The 21,482-nt window shown below is 43.0% G+C and overlaps 1 protein-coding gene across 1 annotated transcript in view; it reads right to left on the bottom strand.

Moving 5' to 3' along the window:
• Positions 1-21,482, bottom strand: part of CUZD1 (CUB and zona pellucida like domains 1) — a 43,955-nt gene that overhangs the window by 9,414 nt on the left and 13,059 nt on the right. The window contains exons 3-7 of the mRNA XM_073597597.1: positions 19,272-19,474; positions 17,677-17,824; positions 13,986-14,197; positions 10,708-10,880; positions 2,816-3,198 (exon numbers count right to left, since the gene is read on the bottom strand). Coding sequence (XP_073453698.1) covers positions 2,816-3,198; positions 10,708-10,880; positions 13,986-14,197; positions 17,677-17,824; positions 19,272-19,474 — 1,119 coding nt within the window. The remainder of the gene's footprint in view (positions 1-2,815; positions 3,199-10,707; positions 10,881-13,985; positions 14,198-17,676; positions 17,825-19,271; positions 19,475-21,482) is intronic.

Below are 21,482 nucleotides of genomic sequence, written 5' to 3'. Positions count from 1 at the left end.
AAATCATTGTAGGAATTAATATCAGGAGATAGCGCAGCATAGTAATTTTCTATTTACAGCAAAACCTGGTTTGAGAGCGTTTTGCAAGACGAACAAAATTTTTAAACAAATTTTGACTTGATATACAAGCAATGTCTTGATATACAAGTAGTGTCATGTCACAACTGAGTATAAAAGAGAAGAGAGGCGCCTCAATGTGTAGCAATATGGTTACATTTAATGAAGGTACAACATTTAGCAACTCGCATGGTTGATGATTGAAAGAGGCACATCTAAGTATGCAGGCATCCGGGGTAAAGCTGTCCACATAGACCATCCTCCGCACCGCCATCAAAGTCGTCCCTTCCACACTGCGCTTCATGAGCGTTTCAAGCCTCGCTTTCAGATCGTTCTACTACAGGGTAGTCTTCCCGGTCATGATTGCAGACTGACAGCGGTGAGAGCCGGCGGTGCGGAGGACGGTCTATGTGGACAGCTTTAACCCGGATGCCTGCATACTTAGATGTGCCTCTTTTAATCATCAACCATGTGAGTTGCTAAATGTTGTACCTTCATTAAATGTAACCATATTGCTACACTTAGAGGCGCCTCTCTTCTCTTTTATACTCTGTAGCTCCTGCTGGATTTTGCTTCTAATCCCCTTGTAGAGGCTTCCATTTGTGGATGGACATTTTATGGTTACACAACCTATCACATTGCTATTATCTTTTTATATGGACTATAAACTGAAGGACTTATGAATAAATGGTTGTGGAACGAATCATCTGAGTTTCCATTATTTCTTATGGGGAAATTTGCTTTGATATAAGAGTGCTTTGGATTACAAGCATGTTTCTGGAACGAATTATGCTCGCAATCCAAGTTTTTACTGTATATATATATATATATATATATATATATATATATTCACTTACTTTGGATTACAATGAGACCTTGTAGGAGTACTGTTGGTGATGTTTTGTTATGACAACGTTCTTATGATACAGTGCGAGGAAGGCAGCTCAGTACATGGATTGTTTCATCAATGACTGTGTGAAATTCTAAAATTCATGCTATTTACACTTGTTCCTGATATTCGTACCTCCTCTGGACCACTGTCATAACCTCAAATACTTTCAACCACACACCATATTCCATGTTGGTCTTCCAACTTGTCTGGAATATACAGACTTCCTGGAAATCCCATAATCCATCAATTTATCATTTTACAAACAGGAATCATGGAGCTTTACCCCTTCCTTTGTCGAAATCACTACTACCAATTTTGGTGCCATACATCAATATACTACCCACACCCTTTCCCTCTACATGACCAGGGTGAATGTGGGGGATTTACTTCATCTACAATTTTTAAATTATGTGGTTTAAACTGCACAACCCGAGAGGTGGCCATGATGTTTTATTAGTTTGCATGATTGTAAGATGATTTTATTGTGTCAATTTCCCTAACCTTTCTCTAACAAATATTTTGATAATTTGATATACAGCGGGCTATGGGAATTTCTTCTGTTCATTATTGGTGATGGTTGAGCCTAATCTGTTTTTGAATTTTTTGAGTAACATGCATGGTAATAGTACCCTGCTCTCAGCTCCTGGCTGCTAGTCGTCTTCTAAACAACACAATACAATCTCCTGCGCTCGGGAGCTCGCTCAAATGAGTAGGTGGTGTAGCCAACCCTTTTGGAAAAACATGGAATGTCACAGGTCTTGCTGCCCTCCTCAGAACAACGTGTATCCTTAGAACTGAAACATACAAAAAGAGAAGGAGGTCGCACCGACCTTGTGCATTACCAAAGATAAAATTTATTTAAAATATATAACAAGAATTAAACTCACAAACGAGCTTTCAAATAAGGCTTATCAATACTCCAGCAATTACGAACAGTATCTCTGGACACCTGCAACCTGGACCAGATGTTTGGAGGAACTAGGTGGCATCACCAACGGCTTACGCGTTACGAGGGAGAACCCTCTTCTTCAGAGCCACAGCAATGGTGGCATTGCTGTGGCTCTGAAGAAGAGGGTTCTCCCTCATAACTCGCAGGCCGTTTGTGATGCCATCTGGTTGAAGTTGTGTATGGTGGCATTGCTGTGGCTCTGAAGAAGAGGGTTCTCCCTCGTAATGCGTAAGCCGTTTGTGATGCCATCTGGTTGAAGTTGTGTATGGTGACATTGCTGTGGCTCTGAAGAGGAGGGTTCTCCCTCGTAACGCGTAAGCCGTTTGTGATGCCATCTGGTTGAAGTTGTGTATGGTGGCATTGCTGTGGCTCTGAAGAAGAGGGTTCTCCCTCGTAACGTGCAAGCCGTTTGTGATGCCATCTGGTTGAAGTTGTGTATGGTGACATTGCTGTGGCTCTGAAGAAGAGGGTTCTCCCTCGTAACGTGCAAGCCGTTTGTGATGCCATCTGGTTGAAGTTGTGTATGGTGACATTGCTGTGGCTCTGAAGAAGAGGGTTCTCCCTCGTAACGCGTAAGCCGTTGGTGATGCCACCTGGTTCCTCCAAACATCTGGTCCAGCTTGCAGGTGTCCAGAGACACTGTTGGTAATTGCTGGAGTATTGATAAGCCTTATTTAAAAGCTTGTTTGTGAGTTTAATTCTTGTTTATATATTTTTTTAAATTTTATCTTTGGTAATGCACAAGGTCGGTGAGCCCTCCTTCTCTTTTTGTATGCTAGTCGTCTTCTGCTAGTATATTTTTTCAAACTTTGGGATGTCGGTTAACTATCTGACATTTAGAGAGAGACCAACCCTTCCCAGGAAAAAAATAAATAAAAAAATAATGAAATATGTCTAAATCGGTATCATCTACTTACCCTCTTCTGATGAGATCATAATTCGGTGACTGGAAATCAGCTTGTGGAGAGGCAAAGCAGGTGTCTACAAAGACAGTGAGGTTGGCATCTAAAGACTGGACTGTAGCTTGGAGGAACACAGACTCGCTAAGCTCAATAAAATATGGAGAGTCCTGCACTGGAGTGATGAAGTCCTGTGTTGGGTAGAAGGCCAGACTGACATCATACTCTCCAGACCCTGTCTGTTCCTGGATTATGTCGTCCTCGGTCACATACATAATCTCAGCAATGGAGTCCTTCTCCAGCTCACAGGTGACAACGACCTGCAGCTGCTTACGTCTAGTGATTGTGCCAACTGTACTTGCAAAGATGGTGTTTGTGTAGTAAATTGTATGATCCTTCACCTGTGTTTAAAAGAAAAGTATGACTTTAAGCAGATGCCACCATAGGATACATTGCTTGTATTTTTGGAGATATAGTGGCGTCATATGATCCATTCTGAAAATATGCCATGATGGAATGCATAATCTTTAAAAGTACGCTATATTGTCAAAAGCACATAAAATAAATAGAATTGCGCTACATAATAAAAATGTAAAAACAAAATATAAATACAGTAAAACCTTGGATTGCGAGTAACGCGGTTTACGAGAGTTTCACAATATGAGCTGTTTTTTTTTTTTTTTTAAATCCAATATGACCGATTTGCGAGCGTTGTCTCGCAAGACGAGCAGGATTCAAGCCCCTGGGGTGTGCAGAACCGCATGTAGCCATAGGTACAGGGGCGCCGGTAATGCTCAAGGACACTTGGAGCCCCCCAGAGACACTCGGAGACACTCGGAAACACTTGGAAACACTCCATTCCTCATTGTCTCTGAGCGTCTCCGAGTGGTCTCCGAGCGTCTTCGAGTGTCTCTGGTGCCCCCCCCACCTCTGGCCACATGCGGTACTGCATACACTAGCAGTGACACTGGAACAGATTATCTGAGTTTCCATTGATTCCTATGGGGGAATTCGCTTTGATATACGAGTGCTTTGGATTACAAGCATGCTTCTGGAACGGATTATGCTCGTACTCCAAGGTACTACTGTAACAAAAACCAGAATGTTTACATTAAAAAAAGTCCACAAGTGTTGTGATGATAAGTCTAATATAGTCCTAGATAAGGAAATGTGGGGGATGAGTGTGGGATAATTATGACCCTAACAAGGTATCATCCCGAAAGAAGCATACACTGTATTGCGGCAAAGTTAGTGGGACTTTACATGTACCTTGTGGGGGTATTTTTTGGATTCTTCTGCCAGGATAACCATACCCTGGACAACCAAACTGTAACTGTTTTTTAAAAAAGTTTTGTCTTTCCTCCTTTTTTAAACACTTGCTGACCGTTGCACGCCGATATACGTCGGCACAATGGCAGCGGTGGGCAAATGGGCGTACGTGTACGTCCTCTTTAAGAGCCGGGGATAGCAGGCGCGTGCGCGCCCGTCACATACAGCATGACCGTGCCCGCGGGACTGGCGGACTTGATGTCCGCCGGTCTCCCGGCGATCATGTCATGGAGCCTCAGAACGGGGAAACAAGGCATTTTCCCATTCTGGCTTGTGTCATGACAGAGATGACAGCTCTCTGTCATCGAGAGCAGTGATCGCTGTCATGTGACTTGAAGCCCATCCCCCCACAGTTAGAATCACTCCCTAGGACACACTAAACCCCTTCACCGCCCCCTAGTGTTTAACCCCTTCACTGCCAGTGTCATTTACACAGTAATCAATGCATTTTTATAGCACTGATCGCTGTATACATGACAATGGTCCCAAAATAGTGTCAAAAGTGTCCGACGTGTCCTCCGCAATGTCGCAGTCCCGATAAAAATCGCAGATCACCACCATTACTAATAAAAAAAAATTAAAAACAAAAATGCCATAAAACCATCCCCTATTTTGTAGACGCTATAACTTTTGTGCAAACCAATCAATATACGCTTATTGCGATTTTTTTTTTTTTTTTTTTTTTTTTTTTTTTACCAAAAATATGTAGAGGAATACATATCGGCCTGAACTGAGGAAAAAAAGTTGTTTTTTATATATTTTTGAGGGATATTTATTATAGCAAATAGTACAAAATAATGTTTTTTTTTTCAAAATTGTTGCTCTTTTTTTGTTTATAGCGCAAAAAATAAAAACCGCAGAGATGATCAAATACCACCAAAAGAAAGCTCTATTTGTGGGAAAAAAAGGGACGTCAATTTTGTTTGGGTGGAACTTTACACGACCACGCAATTGTCAGTTAAAGCGACGCACTGCAGAATCGCAAAAAATGCTCTGGTCAGGAAGCGAGTAAAATCTTCCGGGGCTGAAGCGGTTAATGGCATCCCAGTCTTAGTCCGTAGGGTTCAATATTGAGTTGGCCCACCCTTTGCAGCTATAACAGCTTAGGAGGGTGTCTATGGGAATGTTTGGCCATTCTTCCAGGAGAGCATTTGTGAGGTCAGGCACTGATGTTGGACGAGAAGGCCTGGCTGGCAGTCTCCGCTCTAATTCATCCCAAAGGTGTTCTATCGGGTTGAGGTCAGGACTCTGTGCAGGCCAGTCAAGTTCTTCCACCCCAAATTTGCTCATCCATGTCTTTATGGAATATGCTTTGTGCACTGGTCCAAATCATTTGGTGGAGGGGGGATTATGGTGTGGGTTTTTTTTTCATTTCGGTGGTTGGGCTTGGCCCCTTATTTCCAGTGAAGGAAACTCTTAAGGCCTCAGAATACCAAGACATTTTGGACAATTTCATGTTCCCAACTTTGTGGGAACAGTTTGGGGACGGCCCCTTCCTGTTCCAACATGACTGCGCACCAGTGCACAAAGCAAGGTCCATAAAGACATGGATGAGTGAGTTTGGGGTGCAAGAACTTGACTGGCCTGCACAGAGTCCTGACCTCAACCAAATAGAACACCTTTGGGATGAATTAGAGCATAGACTGCGATCCAGGCCTTCTTGTTCAACATCAGAGCCTGACCTCACAAATGCGCTTCTGGAAGAATGGTCAAACATTCCCATAGACACACTCCTAAATCTTGTGTACAGCCTTCCCAGAAGAGTTGACAATATAGTGTATATTCTTTATCAGAGGGGCTAAAAAATTTTAGTTGTCAATTTTCTAGGTCAGGCATGTCCAGATTTCTATCACTGAAGCCAATAGTCACAGAACGTTTGGTACCTAAAGCAACAACCCATGGCTAAGATCCCCTCCTTATTACAGAACATTTTCTAACTTTATTGCTTGTAACCTGACTTAAGTATTGTGATGAAGAGTAAATTGATCTAATGAAAATGGGAGAAAAAGTTGTGACTGATACAAAGGAAAGCTGCCCCTTTGCTTCAGCCACCTGTAAGTAACTAGTGGTGAAAGTGGCCCTGAGGACAGGGTACAAAATACAGGCATGACCCAACTGGCATTCATGCATTAATCCTTGGGATAGTTTGATAGAGGCTATTAATGCCCACCCAAGTGGGCCAATAATGAGATTGAGTAACTTTAAAGCCTCGTACACACGATCGGATTGTTGGACTACAAAACCGTGGACTTTTGTCCGAGGGGCGTTGGCCCAAACTTGTATACAAATGGCAAGGAATTGTTGGCCAACAATTACGAACGTAGTACGTTGTTTTTCAGCTCTTTAGCGCCACCCTTTGGGCTCCTTCTGCTAATTTCACGTTAGTAGAAGTTTGGTGAGTGTTGATTCGTGCTTTTCATTTTGGGCTTTTCATTTTGCGCTTTTCAGTTCGTTTCTGAATGGCCGTTCGTCAACTAGCCATGTTGCGGAATCGGAGGAGATAACGTGTTATTTATTATTGGCCTTGGAGTTAATGCTTTGACCCAAGTCCAGTCCAGGAACAGGAGGAGGAGGAGTTCTTGGACCAAAAATTGGTTGCTTTATTATTCGTGACCAATTATGTCATATGCCTTTGCTGCGGGTGCTCCAGGAGAATAATCCGGATGATTTTCAGAATTATCTCCGGATGACGGACCCCTGCTTTCACCAACTCTTGGCATTGCTGACCCCCTATATTAAGAAGCAGGGCACATGTATGAGGCTTTTATTTTATTTTTTGGTTGAATAATAATGATTTGATTTGGTATATTTTCTATATTTTTGGATGCATAGAATGCACTTTTTGGTTAAGTTCTATTGGCAGATAGCATGTCTAATTTTATTTGTTTTCTTTTTTTAATGCACAATAAAAGAATTGTGTAGAATAATACTTGGCTGTGTGTTTTACTTCAAATGACAGTTTGGGAGTCGGCAGTTACATTTAAAATAATACAATGTAAAATCGACAAGGGACACCAACATGGTTGTATCTTTGATCTTAAAAACTACTGGATAATAATGGTGTTGTGGTAACTTGCACAAATAAAAAAAAAAGCATAATAATATTATTCTTGATATCACTAGAAAAAAAAGCCTTTGAAAATTTGTTTGCAATAACTCCATCATTATCACCAGCAAAGCAGCTTCATTATTATCCAATTAAAGAAGAAGAGAATTGTGCGCCGCATTTGTAGATTTCATAATTTGCCGCGTCATGAATGTTAATTCTCCATTACGAATGCTAGTTTACAAGACCGACCGCTTCCGGCTCGTCCTTGCTTCCGAGCATGCGTGTTTGTACTTTGGGCTTTTGTCCGACGGACTTGTGTACACACGCTCGGAAAATCCGACAACAGACATTTGTACGCGGAAAATTTTAAAACCTGCCATCCAACATTTGTCCGCGGAAAGTCCTACAACAATTGTCCGATGGAGCGTACAAACGGTTGGATTTTCCGCCAACAGCCTGACATCACACAATTCCCGTCGGAGAATCTGATTGTGTGTACGAGGCTTAAGGTTGTGAAATCTGGTAAGCTACTGGGTTCAATTAAAAATGAATTTTATTGAAGCAGAAAACATTATAATAAAACTGTTGTAATTAGAATGCCACCAAGTTTTAGTTTAGTAACAGCAATATGTCAATAACGGAATTAAATCCTCCTCATTCAAGATATGCAAAACGTTAAAGGGTAAGCTCCTCCCGAACAGATGAACACATAGCTAAACCACATGTGAGGTGTGTCTAAAAAAATTCGGTGAATGGTATCAGCAATAAAAAAAACATGACGCTCTTCAGGCGGGGAAACAGAAAGAAGTCCGCAGGCGCCAGATCAGAGGAGTACGGTGGATGATCGGGAACAGGTACGCCATGCTGAGGCAAGGACTGGCACACGCGGATCGCACAGTGAGCAGGTGCGTTATCCTGCAGACAGGGCCGCTGATAAGGCAGTACAGCCAGCCCTCCTGTACTGGGCCCGGGCCCCATCAGTTCAGGGCCCGGGCACCTGTTGAGCAGGAGGGCCGGCTGTACTGTCTTTTTGCACCAATCCTCTTCTGCCACCCCCTGCAATGCTGACAGCTTCTCCTGCTCTTTCTCCCTTTGGCTGCACTGTAGGGGGGATTGGTCCTAGCACATGTGCCCCCTCCATCTGCTGTCCAGACCCCCCCGTGTGCCCTATTCCTCCACAGAGCTGCTGGCTTCCCTCCCGCCGGAAGCTGCTGTGGGCACACACGGAGATGTTTCAGGATGAAGAGCGGGGCAAGGGGCTGGGAAATATGTAATTTACTGGCACCTTCCTTTCCTGAATGAACACAGTAATCGGTACCAATCAGTGCTGTGTCCATTCATCACTGAAGCATAGTAAACCGTGTTTGTTATGCTTCAGTTTGTGAATGAGCAGGAAGCCTCAGAGCTCTTCCTATACATTCATCTGTGCAACTTAGGCTGCAGAAAAAGGGACTGATAAATCTATGTCCTCAGTCACTTTCGGCCGGGGGGGGTGCCCTGCCAGGTTGGCTGTATGGGGCCCCCCTGATTTCTAACAGCAGTCCTGCCTGCAGCAACATTAACTGTCCAGTCCTGTGCAACTCTGGCCAAGGAGGTCTCCATCCGTTTTGCTTTCTGTTCGTCTGTCAGCTTGTGCGGCACAAACTGGGAACAGATCTTCCGCTAATGCCGTGTACACACGACCGGACTTTCTGGCAGAAAAGGTCAGACGGAATCATTCCGTCGGACATTCCGATCGTGTGTGGGCTTCATCTGACTTTTTCTTTCTAAAATTCTGACAGACCTAGAAATAGAACATGTTTCAAATCTTTCCGATGGACTCAATTCCCATCGGGAAAACCGTTCGTCTGTATGCTAGTCCCACGGACCAAAAACGACACAAGGGCAGCTATTGGCTACTGGCTATTGAACTTCCTTTTTCTAGTCCCGTCATCGCGTTCTAAACGAACGGACTTTGGTGTGATCGTGTGTAGGCAAGTCTGTTTCAGCGGAACTCCGTCGGAAAGACTGTCAGAGTTCATTCCGACAGAAAGTCCGGTCGTGTGTACGCGGCATTACCCAATTCTTCATGGACGATGGTGCGCACTGTGTCCTTGCTAATGCCCAATTTCTCTGCCATCAATTGTAGAGTCAGTCACTGATCTCGTGCCAGCATTTGTCGCTCAATCGCTTCTGAGGTTCTGCTTGTCGACAGCCGACCTGAGTGGGGCTCATCCTCAGTCATATAGTTACATATATAGTTACATAGTAGGTGAGGTTGAAAAAAGACGCAAGTCCATCAAGTCCAACCTATGTGTGTGATTATATGTCAGTATTACATTGTATATCCCTGTATGTTGCGGTCATTCAGGTGATTATCTAATAGTTTCTTGAAGCTATCAATGCTCCCCGCTGAGACCACCGCCTGTGGAAGGGAATTCCACATCCTTGCCGCTCTTACAGTAAAGAACCCTCTACGTAGTTTAAGGTTAAACCTCTTTTCTTCTAATTGTAATTAGATCGTTTCCTTCCCGTCGTAAAAAAATTTCTGCTCACGGCTTCCGTCCCGAAGACTTGCACCAACATTTTGTGCGTCTCCATTGCCTTTTGCCCCCAACTTGTAGCAGAACTTCATGATCACTTATTGCTCCATTGCACTGTGGCCCTTCCTTTACCACTGACTACGTTCAACTGCCGGCAGCTGGTTTACCCTGATGGTCACATGTACTCCACGTTGGGTGGCGCTTCTCGACGTGTCTCCGGATAGCCATGTGACCCTGGCCCATGCTGCCGTTGACATATCAGACCATTCACCAAACTTTTTAGATACACCTCGTATAAAAAGGTACAGCTTTGCTTGCCTAAAGATTTGTAAATGAATGCACATACAGTGGAACCTTGGTTTATGAGTAACGCGGTTAACAAGCACTTTGAAAGACGAGCAACTTTTTTTTTTAAATTCAGACTCAGTTTGCGAGTGTTGTCTTGCAAAACGAGCAGAATTCAAGCAAATGGGGTGTGCAGTACCGCATTTGGCCAGAGGTGCGGGGGCGCCGGGGACCCTCGCAACGGGGACCCTCGCAACGGTTCGGAGCCGTTCGGAGTAAAATACTCGGAAACACTTAGAAATACTCCATTCCCGAGTGTTTCCGAGGCTTTCCGAGTTCAGCCGAGTTGTCCCCGAGTATTTCCAAGGCTCTCCTGTGCCCCCCCACCTCTGGCCACATGCGATATTGCACGTAATAGAAGTCAATTGTTTCCATTGACTTCTATGGAGAAACTCGCTTTGATATGCGAGTGCTTTGGATTACAAGCATTCTCCTGGAACAGATTATGCTCGTAATCCAAGGTTCCACTGTACTCTAATTATCCACCTATCTCTGCTATGATGCCTACATGGCTCAGGGAGGGTGACCATACTTCAGGGTAACATGGTTTTCCAGACGGCATTGGTCACTCACTAGTTGGTTTTACTTGCCTGCATTTGCAGTTCAACAAGGCAATGTCAGTGTTTTTTCTTATTCCCGGAAAGGTTAGCGTGTTGAACACCTACCTTCTTAACTGTACCACAGCTTGTGAAGGGGATGTCAAAAACAATAGGATTGGCAGAATAAGGAACACACGTTTTATCAATCAATGTCAGCTGATTTGCACTGTATCCCAACGAAGTAATGTAAGCTGGATCGAGAATAACAGTCATCGAATCTCCAGAGCAAGACAATGAGCCTAGACATAAGAAAAGGTCAGAGAAACAATGAATTTTAGACAAAGAACCTAGGATAACATAAAGCATCAACAGAATAGGGATCAGCATGGAACGCACTCGGAGGCGCATGGAAAGTGACATCAGAACATGGAGATAACGTTTCAAAGCATTGGCTCCTTCATCAGATCTAAATGGCTATTGATCAACATGCTGGTTCCGAGACAACAAGACGGATGTCTGGCCAGTTGTTCCTCTCCTCTCGTGATAACATCTACACACCACCATCCACCGGGGACCCGCTGAGTGACCCCAGTATTATACTGTTATATGCCTATTGATACTTTTATAAGTGCGAGTAGCCATTTGGCTGATTTTAATTAAATATACCATTCGTTGCATCTTCTGCTGCACTTAGTTTTTGGCGCACCTTGTTTTTCTCCCATTGTTCTACAAGAGATTGCTTCGCTCTCAAGGGAGCTGCCACTAATGTTACATATGTCTACTACCTGGACTTTATAGACTTTAGGTTGTGTTATCAGTGTGTTTCGGTGTTTTTTGTCTTGTTATAGAAAGAGATACACTTGTCAAAGCATAGACTTATTTTTTGGCGCACCTTGTTTTTCTCCCATTGTTCTACAAGAGATTGCTTCGCTCTCAAGGGAGGTGCCACTAATGTTACATATGTCTACTACCTGGACTTTATAGACTTTAGGTTGTGTTATCAGTGTGTTTCGGTGTTTTTTGTCTTGTTATAGAAAGAGATACACTTGTCAAAGCATAGACTTATTTTTTGGTGCACCTTGTGTTTCTCCCTTATTTCTTTCTATGACTGGATGAATATGTTTGGGGTACATAGACCACACCCCATGTAAGTAGGTCTGTCCCCTATTGGTGGTAAACTATAGGTGGGCATTTTACTATGGGTTTAATGGGAATATTGCCTGGTCTTATCCTGCTTTGTTTATTGTACTTAAGATGCTGAAAAGAGGGAATAAAATGAGTAATGCTTTCATGACAATCTAAGTTTGAGTCTGAGTGCATTGTATCCGAAGCTTCGAGTCTGGTAATGTGTGGAATGGAGGGTGTGCCGGCACAGGTTGGATTAGATTAGATAAATAGGTGATATAGAAAGGAATAAATCCCTTAGATAGGTACCGTTAACTCGTTACAGATCTTGGATAACCTTTTAGCTAGTGAAGAAGTGATATATAAGGGAGTACATCCTTTATATGGATATGTACCATTAAAGTGGACGTAAACCCTCCTATCGTTTTCAGCCAAGGAAGCAGCCATCTTGGCCTCTGTTTAATCTAGAACTGCCATGATGCTGCACATGTGATCAGTTATGACACCGGCCATCGGATGGTTTGACAGTTTGGGTGAGAGCACAACCAATGGGAGTGTTACGTGCCGGAAAGGTAACTGTTTATGGATGGGTTTACGTCCGCTTTAACTTGTGGTATAGAGTAGTTTCCCTTGAATACCTTTCCTGGAGTTATATGGATATGGTTCACGTGCTGTCTCTCTCTCTCTCTCTCTCTCTCTCTCTCTCTCTCTCTCTCTCTCTCTCTCTCTCTCTCTATATATATATATATATATATATATATATATATATATATATATATATATATATGTGTACATTTGCTTTTATCCATAACATTTGTATACATGAAAACCTTTAATAAAAACTGATTGAACAAGAAAAAGTGATAGAGATATAAGAAGCTGACAGGTGATTCAGCCTACAGGTGTCCAGACAAAAACGAATGATAAGTTTTGGGCAGATTTCCCCTTTAATTCGGTCAGGGCTGGGCTCAGCCCTTCCTTCTCAGAGCTGGCTGCTCAGCTGTCGGCTAATTGCCAGCTCCCATCTCTCTCCACAGTTACTCAGCTGTTGATGATATCCTGCTCGTCAGTCCTGCCTACTTAAGCCGTCCAGTCCAGAGGATCTCTGCCTTCGCCTTGGTCAACATCACAGAAAATAAATGCCGGCCATACACGGTTCGAATTCCGAAAGAATTTTCTTTCGAAAATCGTATGAAAGAATTTTCGTACGAATTTCGCACCATTAGTGGGCTGCAACAACGGCCGATTTTCGTGCGGCAATCAAATTTGAGGAATCGGACATGTTGGAAATTTTTTGAAAAAGGAACGATTTTCTAATCAATGATGGGAGAATCGTGCGAGAAATGTAATAAGAAAAGAAAATTTACGGAGAGAAAAGAAGATTCCCACCCACGAAAACTGTTTTCTGTAGCAACATGAGGTGAAATTGAAGGCTTGGTCGGCCGAATTTTGAAAATCAATGGTGGCACCATCGGATCACAAAAAAAATGAACTTTCTGATTTTGAAAAGAAAATTTATTCGAAATTGGACCATGTATGGCCTGCTTTAGACGCGCTCCTGCGATCCTGTTCAATACTTGCTTTGCTGACATTCATTCTGGCTCCAGATCCTGCTTGCTGTTCCACTACATTGATCCCTGACTTCTGGCTTGGCTGACTATCCGTTCCAGTTACTGAACTTTGGCTATGTTTTGACTACGTTTGTTCTTTTTACTTTTATTATTAAACAAATGTGATTTAACTGGCCTGATTTCATGGTTTCTGAGGACCTCCTGCTCTCTAGTTCCCTTGTTACCTCCTCCCATGCTCGCCTTCAGGACTTCTCCAGAGCCTCTCTCATCCTCTGGAATTCCCTACCCCAGTATATCCGATCAGCCCCTACCCTGTCCACCTTTAGGAAATCCCTGAAAACTCATTTATTCAGGGAAGCCTATCCCACACCCACTTAACTGTCCCTGAGCCCCCCCATCAAATTATTCTTTGCAGCTATTACCTTTTTTACCACCACCCCCTCCCTTTAGAATGTAAGCTCTACGAGCAGGGCCCTCCTGTACCTTTTGTATTGAACTGTACTGTAATTGTGTTGCCCCCCTTATACATTGTAAAGCGCTGCGTAAACTGTTGGCGCTATATAAATCTTGTATAATAATAATAATAATAAATTCACTCTAACATACTTACCCTACTTCTCTACCAGGTAGTACCAGCGGAAGCTTACTGGAAAAGACCATTTTAACTTGAATCTTTTCCGTTTAATACTCTTAATACGTTTTACTCACTGTTGTTTGATACTGGTACGGCAGTGTAGTCGACAGAAAAGCCATAATAGGAGTTGGCGTAATCAGCGCTGAACACCAATGTGAAGGAATTGGAGGACGTCTCCACCTCGGCCACCGTACGACCACACAGCACATCCTTCAGAGGGGCGCCTGTATTTGGACCATCAAACAGGGCAATAAAATCAAATCGGCAGGAAGCATCTGGTTCAATACTGCAGAGAGAATAGCAGAAAAGTAGAAGTCGCATAACAAAGTCTAAAGTAGGATTAAAACCATCGCTGTTTACTAACCGACAGCAGGATTTGTAGCACTAAAGAAACGCACACATTCACATTATTTAGCAAAGCAAAGTACACTTGGTTGCTATTGCTTATTGCACTTTACACAGAAGCTTTTCCTTTATTAAAATTCACATTTCAATCTTTAGAGGATCGTAGTATGTGCTACAATGACTAAATTCCAAAGAAGAAAAGATTATAACACATTGGTGCTTGACATTCTGATGACAATTTTAACATACAACATTTTATCCCAGATAAAGGGGTTCTACGTTTCCTGAACTATTCAGCTGCAAAATTAAATCTGAGCTCCGGTATAAACAGAAACTAAATACAGTAAAACCTTCGATTGAGAGTAACTTGGTTTGAGAGCGTTTTGCAAGACAAGCAAAATTGTTTTATAAACTTGGACTTGATAAACAAGTGATGTCTTGATATACAAGTAGCGTCATGTCACAACTGAGTATAACAGAGAAGAGAGGCGCCTCTAAGTGTAGCAATATGGTTACATTTAATGAAGGTACAACATTTAGCAACTCACATGGTTGAGGATTAAAAGAGGCACATCTAAGTATGCCGGCATCCGAGGTAAAGCTGTCCACATAGACCATCCTCCGCACCACCATCGACGTCATCCTTTCCACGCTGCGCTCAATGAGTGGTTCAAGCCTCGCTTTCAGATCGCTCTACTGCAGGGTAGTCTTCCCGGTCACGATTGCAGACTGACAGCGGTGAGAGCCGGTGGTGTGGAGGATGGTCCATGTGGACAGCTTTACCCCGGATGCCTGCATACTTAGATGTGCCTCTTTTAATCATCAACCATGTAAGTTGCTAAATGTTGTACCTTCATTAAATGTAATCATATTGCTACACTTAAAGGCGCCTCTCTTCTCTTTTATACTCTGGAGCTCCTGCTGGATTTTGCTTCTAATCCCCTTGTGGAGACTTCCATTTATGGATGGACATTTTATGGTTACACAACCTATCACATTGCTATAATCTTTTTCTATGGACTATAAACTGAAGAACTTATGAATAAATGGTTGTAGAATGAATCATCTGAGTTTCCATTATGTCTTACGGAGAAATTCGCTTTGATATACAGGTGCTTTGGATTACAAGCATGTTTCCGGAACGAATTATGCTCGCAATCCAAGGTTTTACTGTCTTGTGTATTTTTACTTGAATCTTGGTGTGCTTTGTGTATTTCTTCCAGATCTGTGCAGTAATCCAGTGTAGAACTTTGCCTCTACTCAGAAGCCGGTCACTGCTGCTCTGCTTTGGTGACTGGTCTTGTCTCTGTCCCCTCCTGTAGTTTCCTGCAAGCTGCCTTTTGGTGGAGGACATGCTGGGTCCCTCCTACAGCTCTGCTCACTGCCCAGGCTGTGTGCAGTACAGTAATGCTGTCACTGCTACTTTTCCAAGGTAATATCTGTGTAGCCGGGTGCTGCTGCTGGCTGTGTGTGGACTCCTTTCCCCCTGACACTATAAACAATAAATAGAGCTGTGTGCAGATCCCCCCGCTTTTGTCCCCTTCTCTGCTAGTAGTGAGCTGGTCGGTATACAGAGACAGAAGAATAAGCGGGGGATCTGCACACAGCCCCGTTTACTATTCATAATGTTAGGGGGGAAAGGAGTCCACACACAGCCGGCAGCACCCGGCTACATCTGGGTTTGCAAAGGCATTGATGCACACATAGTGAATTTAGATCCCATGTGGCTAAGGAACATAGATTTCAAGTGGAGTTCCACACAAAAGTGAAACTTTCGCTTATACGCTTACCCCCCACCCCCCCCCGGTGCCACATTTGGCACCTTTCGGGGGGGGGAGGGGGGAACAGGGCACCTGTATTTGGTCCCCTTCCCCACTTCCAGACAAGGGCCGCGGCCTGATCTCCCGGAAGTTCACCCCCCTCCTCCTTCCCCCGCCGCCGGGCCAATTAGAAAGAGCTTCACTGGCAGCACCCAGGAGTCGATCGGAAGATCGGCTGGGGTGCCGACATCGCGGGCTCCCTGGACAGGTAAGTGCCCTAATATTAAAAGTCAGCAGCTACGGTATTTGTAGCTGCTGACTTTTCATTTTTTTTCACCCAGGCTGGACCTCCTCTTTAAGTTTTGGATGAAAGTTTTTGTGTCCGGAGTTAAGCTTTAAGAAAGAAACTCTGGGGGTAATTCATCAAAGCCCTAATGACACTTTTCTAGCAGTATGGCCCTTTAAAACGGCCAGCACCAGGTGAATAAAAAATCCCTGCTGCTTTTTTTCGGTAGCCTAGGGTCCTATTCACACCTAATCTCGGGGGGGGGGATTGCTGCAAAACGCAGGAGACGCGCTTGCGATGCCATTATTTCTTAATGGCACCCCAATCGTTGCCACCAATTTCAAAACCACCAGTTTGTAGGTAATGAGTTTGTGCACACACATAGAATGATTGATTGTTAAATAAATGATAATATGACTAACATTTTTTAACTTTAAGATGTTAAAAAAATGTTAGTCATTTTATCAGTAATTTAAAATAAATCGTTCAATCATTAGCTTTTTTATTTGCAAACTAACTTTGGGAACTTTGAAAGCTTTGGGGGTGGGGCACCCCTGATGGACCGCCACTGGTAAGGGTTATCCTGAGGTGGTTTTCCAATTTCCTTCTCTGCCTATAAGAAACTCGTATATTATGTGGACTTTGTTTAGGAGTTTTCTCCCTTCTTTAAACGTTCTCATTATTAAGATGTGGTTGCACTGCACTTTTTGTTCGTTACATAGTAGGTGAGGTCGAAAAAAGACACAAGTCCATCAAGTCCAACCTATGTGTGTGATTATATGTCAGTATTACATTGTATATCCCTGTATGTTGCGGTCGTTCAGGTGCTTATCTAATAGTTTTTTAAACTATCAATGCTCCCCCGCTGAGACCACCGCCTGTGGAAGGGAATTCCACATCCTTGCCGCTCTTACAGTATAGAACCCTCTACGTAGTTTAAGGTTGAACCTCTTTTCTTCTAATTTTATTGAGTGGCCATGAGTCTTGTTAAACTCCCTTCCGTGAAAACGTTTTATCCCTATTGTGGGGTCACCAGTACGGTATTTGAAAATTTAAATCATATCCCCTCTCAAGCGTCTACCTCTACGGACAGCAAGCGTCTACTGCCACTCTACTTAGACAAGTTAACTAGTAAGGGGATCCTTGCACCACTTTGTCAGCTGAAAAGCAAACAGCCCCATGAAAAGCTTGGAATGACCAGGTCCCCCAAAACCTTATTCAGTGTAAAGAGACTCAATCCGGCGTGTGTTCTCTCTTGCACTAACCATTCAACTCATCCCTAATCCAGAGAGTCCCAAACTACCAGCTGATCTCCTGTTCCAGCCTTCCATTGCTTAAATGTCTTTTTCAATGTAATATTCAGAAGTAACTTACAAGATTTCAGTGAATGACAGCTTGGCTAGTGTGTTCTTTGGTGTTTTCACATTCCAGACACAGTAGGTAAAAGGTTGGTGTCGGCCAGGATAATTGGGGCTGGCAATTGTTCCTGAAGTACCACTGAGGGAGCCACCACAGCCCAAAGCTTTAAAAAAACAAAGAAAAATGTGAAAAATGTGGTCACTGTATTTATATTGTTACACACTACAGTTTGATTGAATCTCCTTTAGATTTACCATCAACTATGTATTTTAAAGACCTGTCCAACTTGACATAAATTGAATGAATTATTTAGGTGTGTCTTCATATTACTAGACGTGCATGATGGAAAACTTTGATCGTTAATCTAGTTTTTTCGGTTAGTTCAATTCGGTTGATTCGTTCAATTCGTATTCGGAATTCGTATTCAGAGTTTTCTAATTTTCTTCTAATTTACAGATTTTTTTTGCTACTCGAAACGTTCAAATCAAAACTAATCAGCTGCAAAATTAAATCTGAACTCCGGTATAAACAGAAACTAAATACAGTAAAACCTTCGATTGAGAGTAACTTGGTTTGAGAGCGTTTTGCAAGACAAGCAAAATTGTTTTATAAACTTGGACTTGATAAACAAGTGATGTCTTGATATACAAGTAGCGTCATGTCACAACTGAGTATAAAAGAGAAGAGAGGCACCTCTAAGTGTAGCAATATGGTTACATTTAATGAAGGTACAACATTTAGCAACTCACATGGTTGATGATTAAAAGAGGCACATCTAAGTATGCAGGGATACGGGGTAAAGCTGTCCACATAGACCTTCCTCCTCACCATCATCAACGTCGTCCTTTCCACGCTGCGCTCAATGAGTGGTTCAAGCCTCGCTTTCAGATCTCTCTACTGCAGGGTAGTCTTCCCGGTCATGATTGCAGACTGACAGCAGTGAGATCCAGCAGTGCGGAGGACAGTCTATGTGGACAGCTTTGCCCCGGATCCCTGCATACTTAGATGTGCCTCTTTTAATCATCAACCATGTAAGTTGCTAAATGTTGTACCTTCATTCAATGTAACCATATTGCTACACTTAGAGGCGCCTCTCTTCTCTTTTACACTCTGTAGCTCCTGCTGGATTTTGCTTCTAATCCCCTTGTGGAGGCTTCCATTTGTGGATGGACATTTTATGGTTACACAACCTGGTCACATTGCTATAATCTTTTTATATGGACTATAAACTGAAGAACTTATGAATAAATAGTTGTAGAATGAATCATCTGAGTTTTTTTTATATATTTTTTGGGGATAATTATTATAGCAAAATGTAAAAAATAATGCGTTTTTTTTTTCAAAATTGTCGCTCTTATTTTGTTTATGGCGCAAAAAATAAAAATCGCAGAGATGATCAAATACCACCAAAAGAAAGCTCTATTTGTGGGAGAAAAAGGACGTCAATTTTGTTTCAGAGCCATGTCGCACGACCACGCAATTGTCAGTTAAAGCGACGCAGTGCCGAATCGCAAAAAGTGCTCTGGTCAGGAAGGGGGTAAATCCTTCCGGGGCTGAAGTGGTTAAGCCCAAGAAAACAGACTACTCAACTTGTGTAGTGGCTAACTTACCATTTGCAAGATTGAGGGAGTAAAAAAAGAAGTATACAGTCCTTGTAAGAGAATCTGAATTGGTGGTCACTTTTATATACACATTGCCTGAAGATTCAAACTCAGCAATCCTATCAGAGTTTGGACACAACACCCCAAGCTGTTCCAAATTTTCATCCAGTACAGTGACGTTCTCCTGGGAACAGTCTGCGGATGGATTCAGGCTGCAAGAGAAGAACATTACCATAAAAAGAAAACATTTAAAGTATATGTATAGCCAGCATTTTTTTTATTTTAGATTTGGAGTCTGCCATTGAGAGATTTATTTTTTTTCCTGTCCCAGATGTGCAGCTGGAAATTAGAGATCTCCCAAAGTAAGAGGAATTCCCTTCTTGTGCCGCGTACACACGATCGGAAATTCCGCCAGCAAAAGTCCGATGTGAGCTTTTGGTCAGAAATTCCGACCATGTTTATGCTCATATATAGGAAAAAAACTGCGCTAGATATAAGTGGCAATGATGATTAAGAAATTAACGTATTGAAAAATCCAAACAGCAGCAGCTTAATTGCAAGATAACACGAACATAGAGTAGGAAGGAGAAGCTGCGCTCTATATGTCCAAACCAGCAATGGCTTATAGATATCAGAATAAGTGTGCACTGTTTAATCTACAACTGCCATGATGCTGCACATGTGATCAGTTTAGACACCAGCCATTGGATGGTTTCACAGTTTGGTTGAGAGCACAACCAATGGGAGTGTTACATTTCCGGCACGTGCTGAAATGAAACTGTTTCATGGATGGGTTTACTTCCGCTTTAAGTTCCGCCACCTATTAAAAAAACTCGCTTACCAGATGGCAAGCAAAAGCATGCAGATGGCTTTAGCCCAGCCACGGCCTTTGCTTGATAAGGGACGTCCAAACTAATATACCCAGATGAGTTGTCTGTATACCGCAATCCCCTGCGATCGTGGGCGTCCGGTAGGTCCCGGTAACTCAAACGGGTATAAGAGAAAGACCAACCACAGTGTGATAACGTTTGGGATATTTTATTAAGAAAGAAAAGTATTGCACTTACATTTCAGTAGAATAAATTAGCGCTAAAAAACAGAGCCGGCCGGCTGCAATAGAAAACCCCATCCTCCTAGTCAAACGGCGTGGTGACGTCAGCATGTATCCGCCTCCAGATGCGTTTCGTCACAGGTTGACGTTATCAATGGGGAACGTGTGTATGCTCCATCGGACTTTTGCTGGTGGAATTTCCACCAGCAAAAGATTGAGAGCAGGTTCTCTATTTTTCAGACGGAAAAAGTTCCGATCGGAAATTCCGATCGTCTGTATGCAATTCCGACGCGCAAAATTCCTACGCATGCTCGGAAACAATTCGACGCATGCTCGGCTCGTCGTAGAGTTGTACATCACCGCGTTCTTGATGGTCGAAAGTTCAGCGAACTTTTGTGTGACCGTGTGTGGGCAAGCAAAGCTTCAGCGGAATTCCGTCGGAAAAACCATCCAAGATTTTTCCGACGGACATTCCGCTCGTGTGTACGGGGCAAAAGACAGTTGTTTCTGGTGTAGATGTCTCCATTGGAAGACTTCCCCTCAGCTCTTGTTCTTGTGATAACTCTAATGCCCCGTACACACGGTCGGAAATTCCGACCGTGTGTGGGCTCCATCGGACATTTTCCATCGGATTTTCCGACACACAAAGTTTGAGAGCAGGATATAAAATTTTCTGACAACAAAATCCGTTGTCGGAATTTCCGATCGTGTGTACACAAATCCGACGGACAAAGTGCCACGCATGCTCAGAATAAATAAAGAGATGAAAGCTATTGGCCACTGCCCCGTTTATAGTTCCGACGTTCGTGTTTTACGTCACCGCGTTTAGAACGATCAGATTTTCCGACAACTTTGTGTGACCGTGTGTATGCAAGACAAGTTTGAGCCAACATCCGTCGGAAAAAATCCTAGGATTTTGTTGTCGGAATGTCCGAACAAAGTCCGACCGTGTGTACGGGGCATAATGCCGCGTACACACGATCGGGATTTTGGACGGAAAAAGATATGATGGCTTTTCCGACGGGATTACGCTCAAGCTTGCCTTGCATACACACGGTCACACAAAAGTTTACTGAACTTTCGACCGTCAAGAACGCGGTGACGTACAACACTACGACAAGCTGAGAAAATGAAGTTCAATGCTTCTGAGCATGCGTAGGAATTTTGCG

The sequence above is a fragment of the Aquarana catesbeiana genome, linkage group LG08 (assembly GCF_042186555.1).
Source record: "Aquarana catesbeiana isolate 2022-GZ linkage group LG08, ASM4218655v1, whole genome shotgun sequence".
Taxonomy (NCBI): domain Eukaryota; kingdom Metazoa; phylum Chordata; class Amphibia; order Anura; family Ranidae; genus Aquarana; species Aquarana catesbeiana.
Note: the sequence above shows the minus strand (reverse complement) of the source record. Positions and strands in the feature narration are given on the sequence as shown.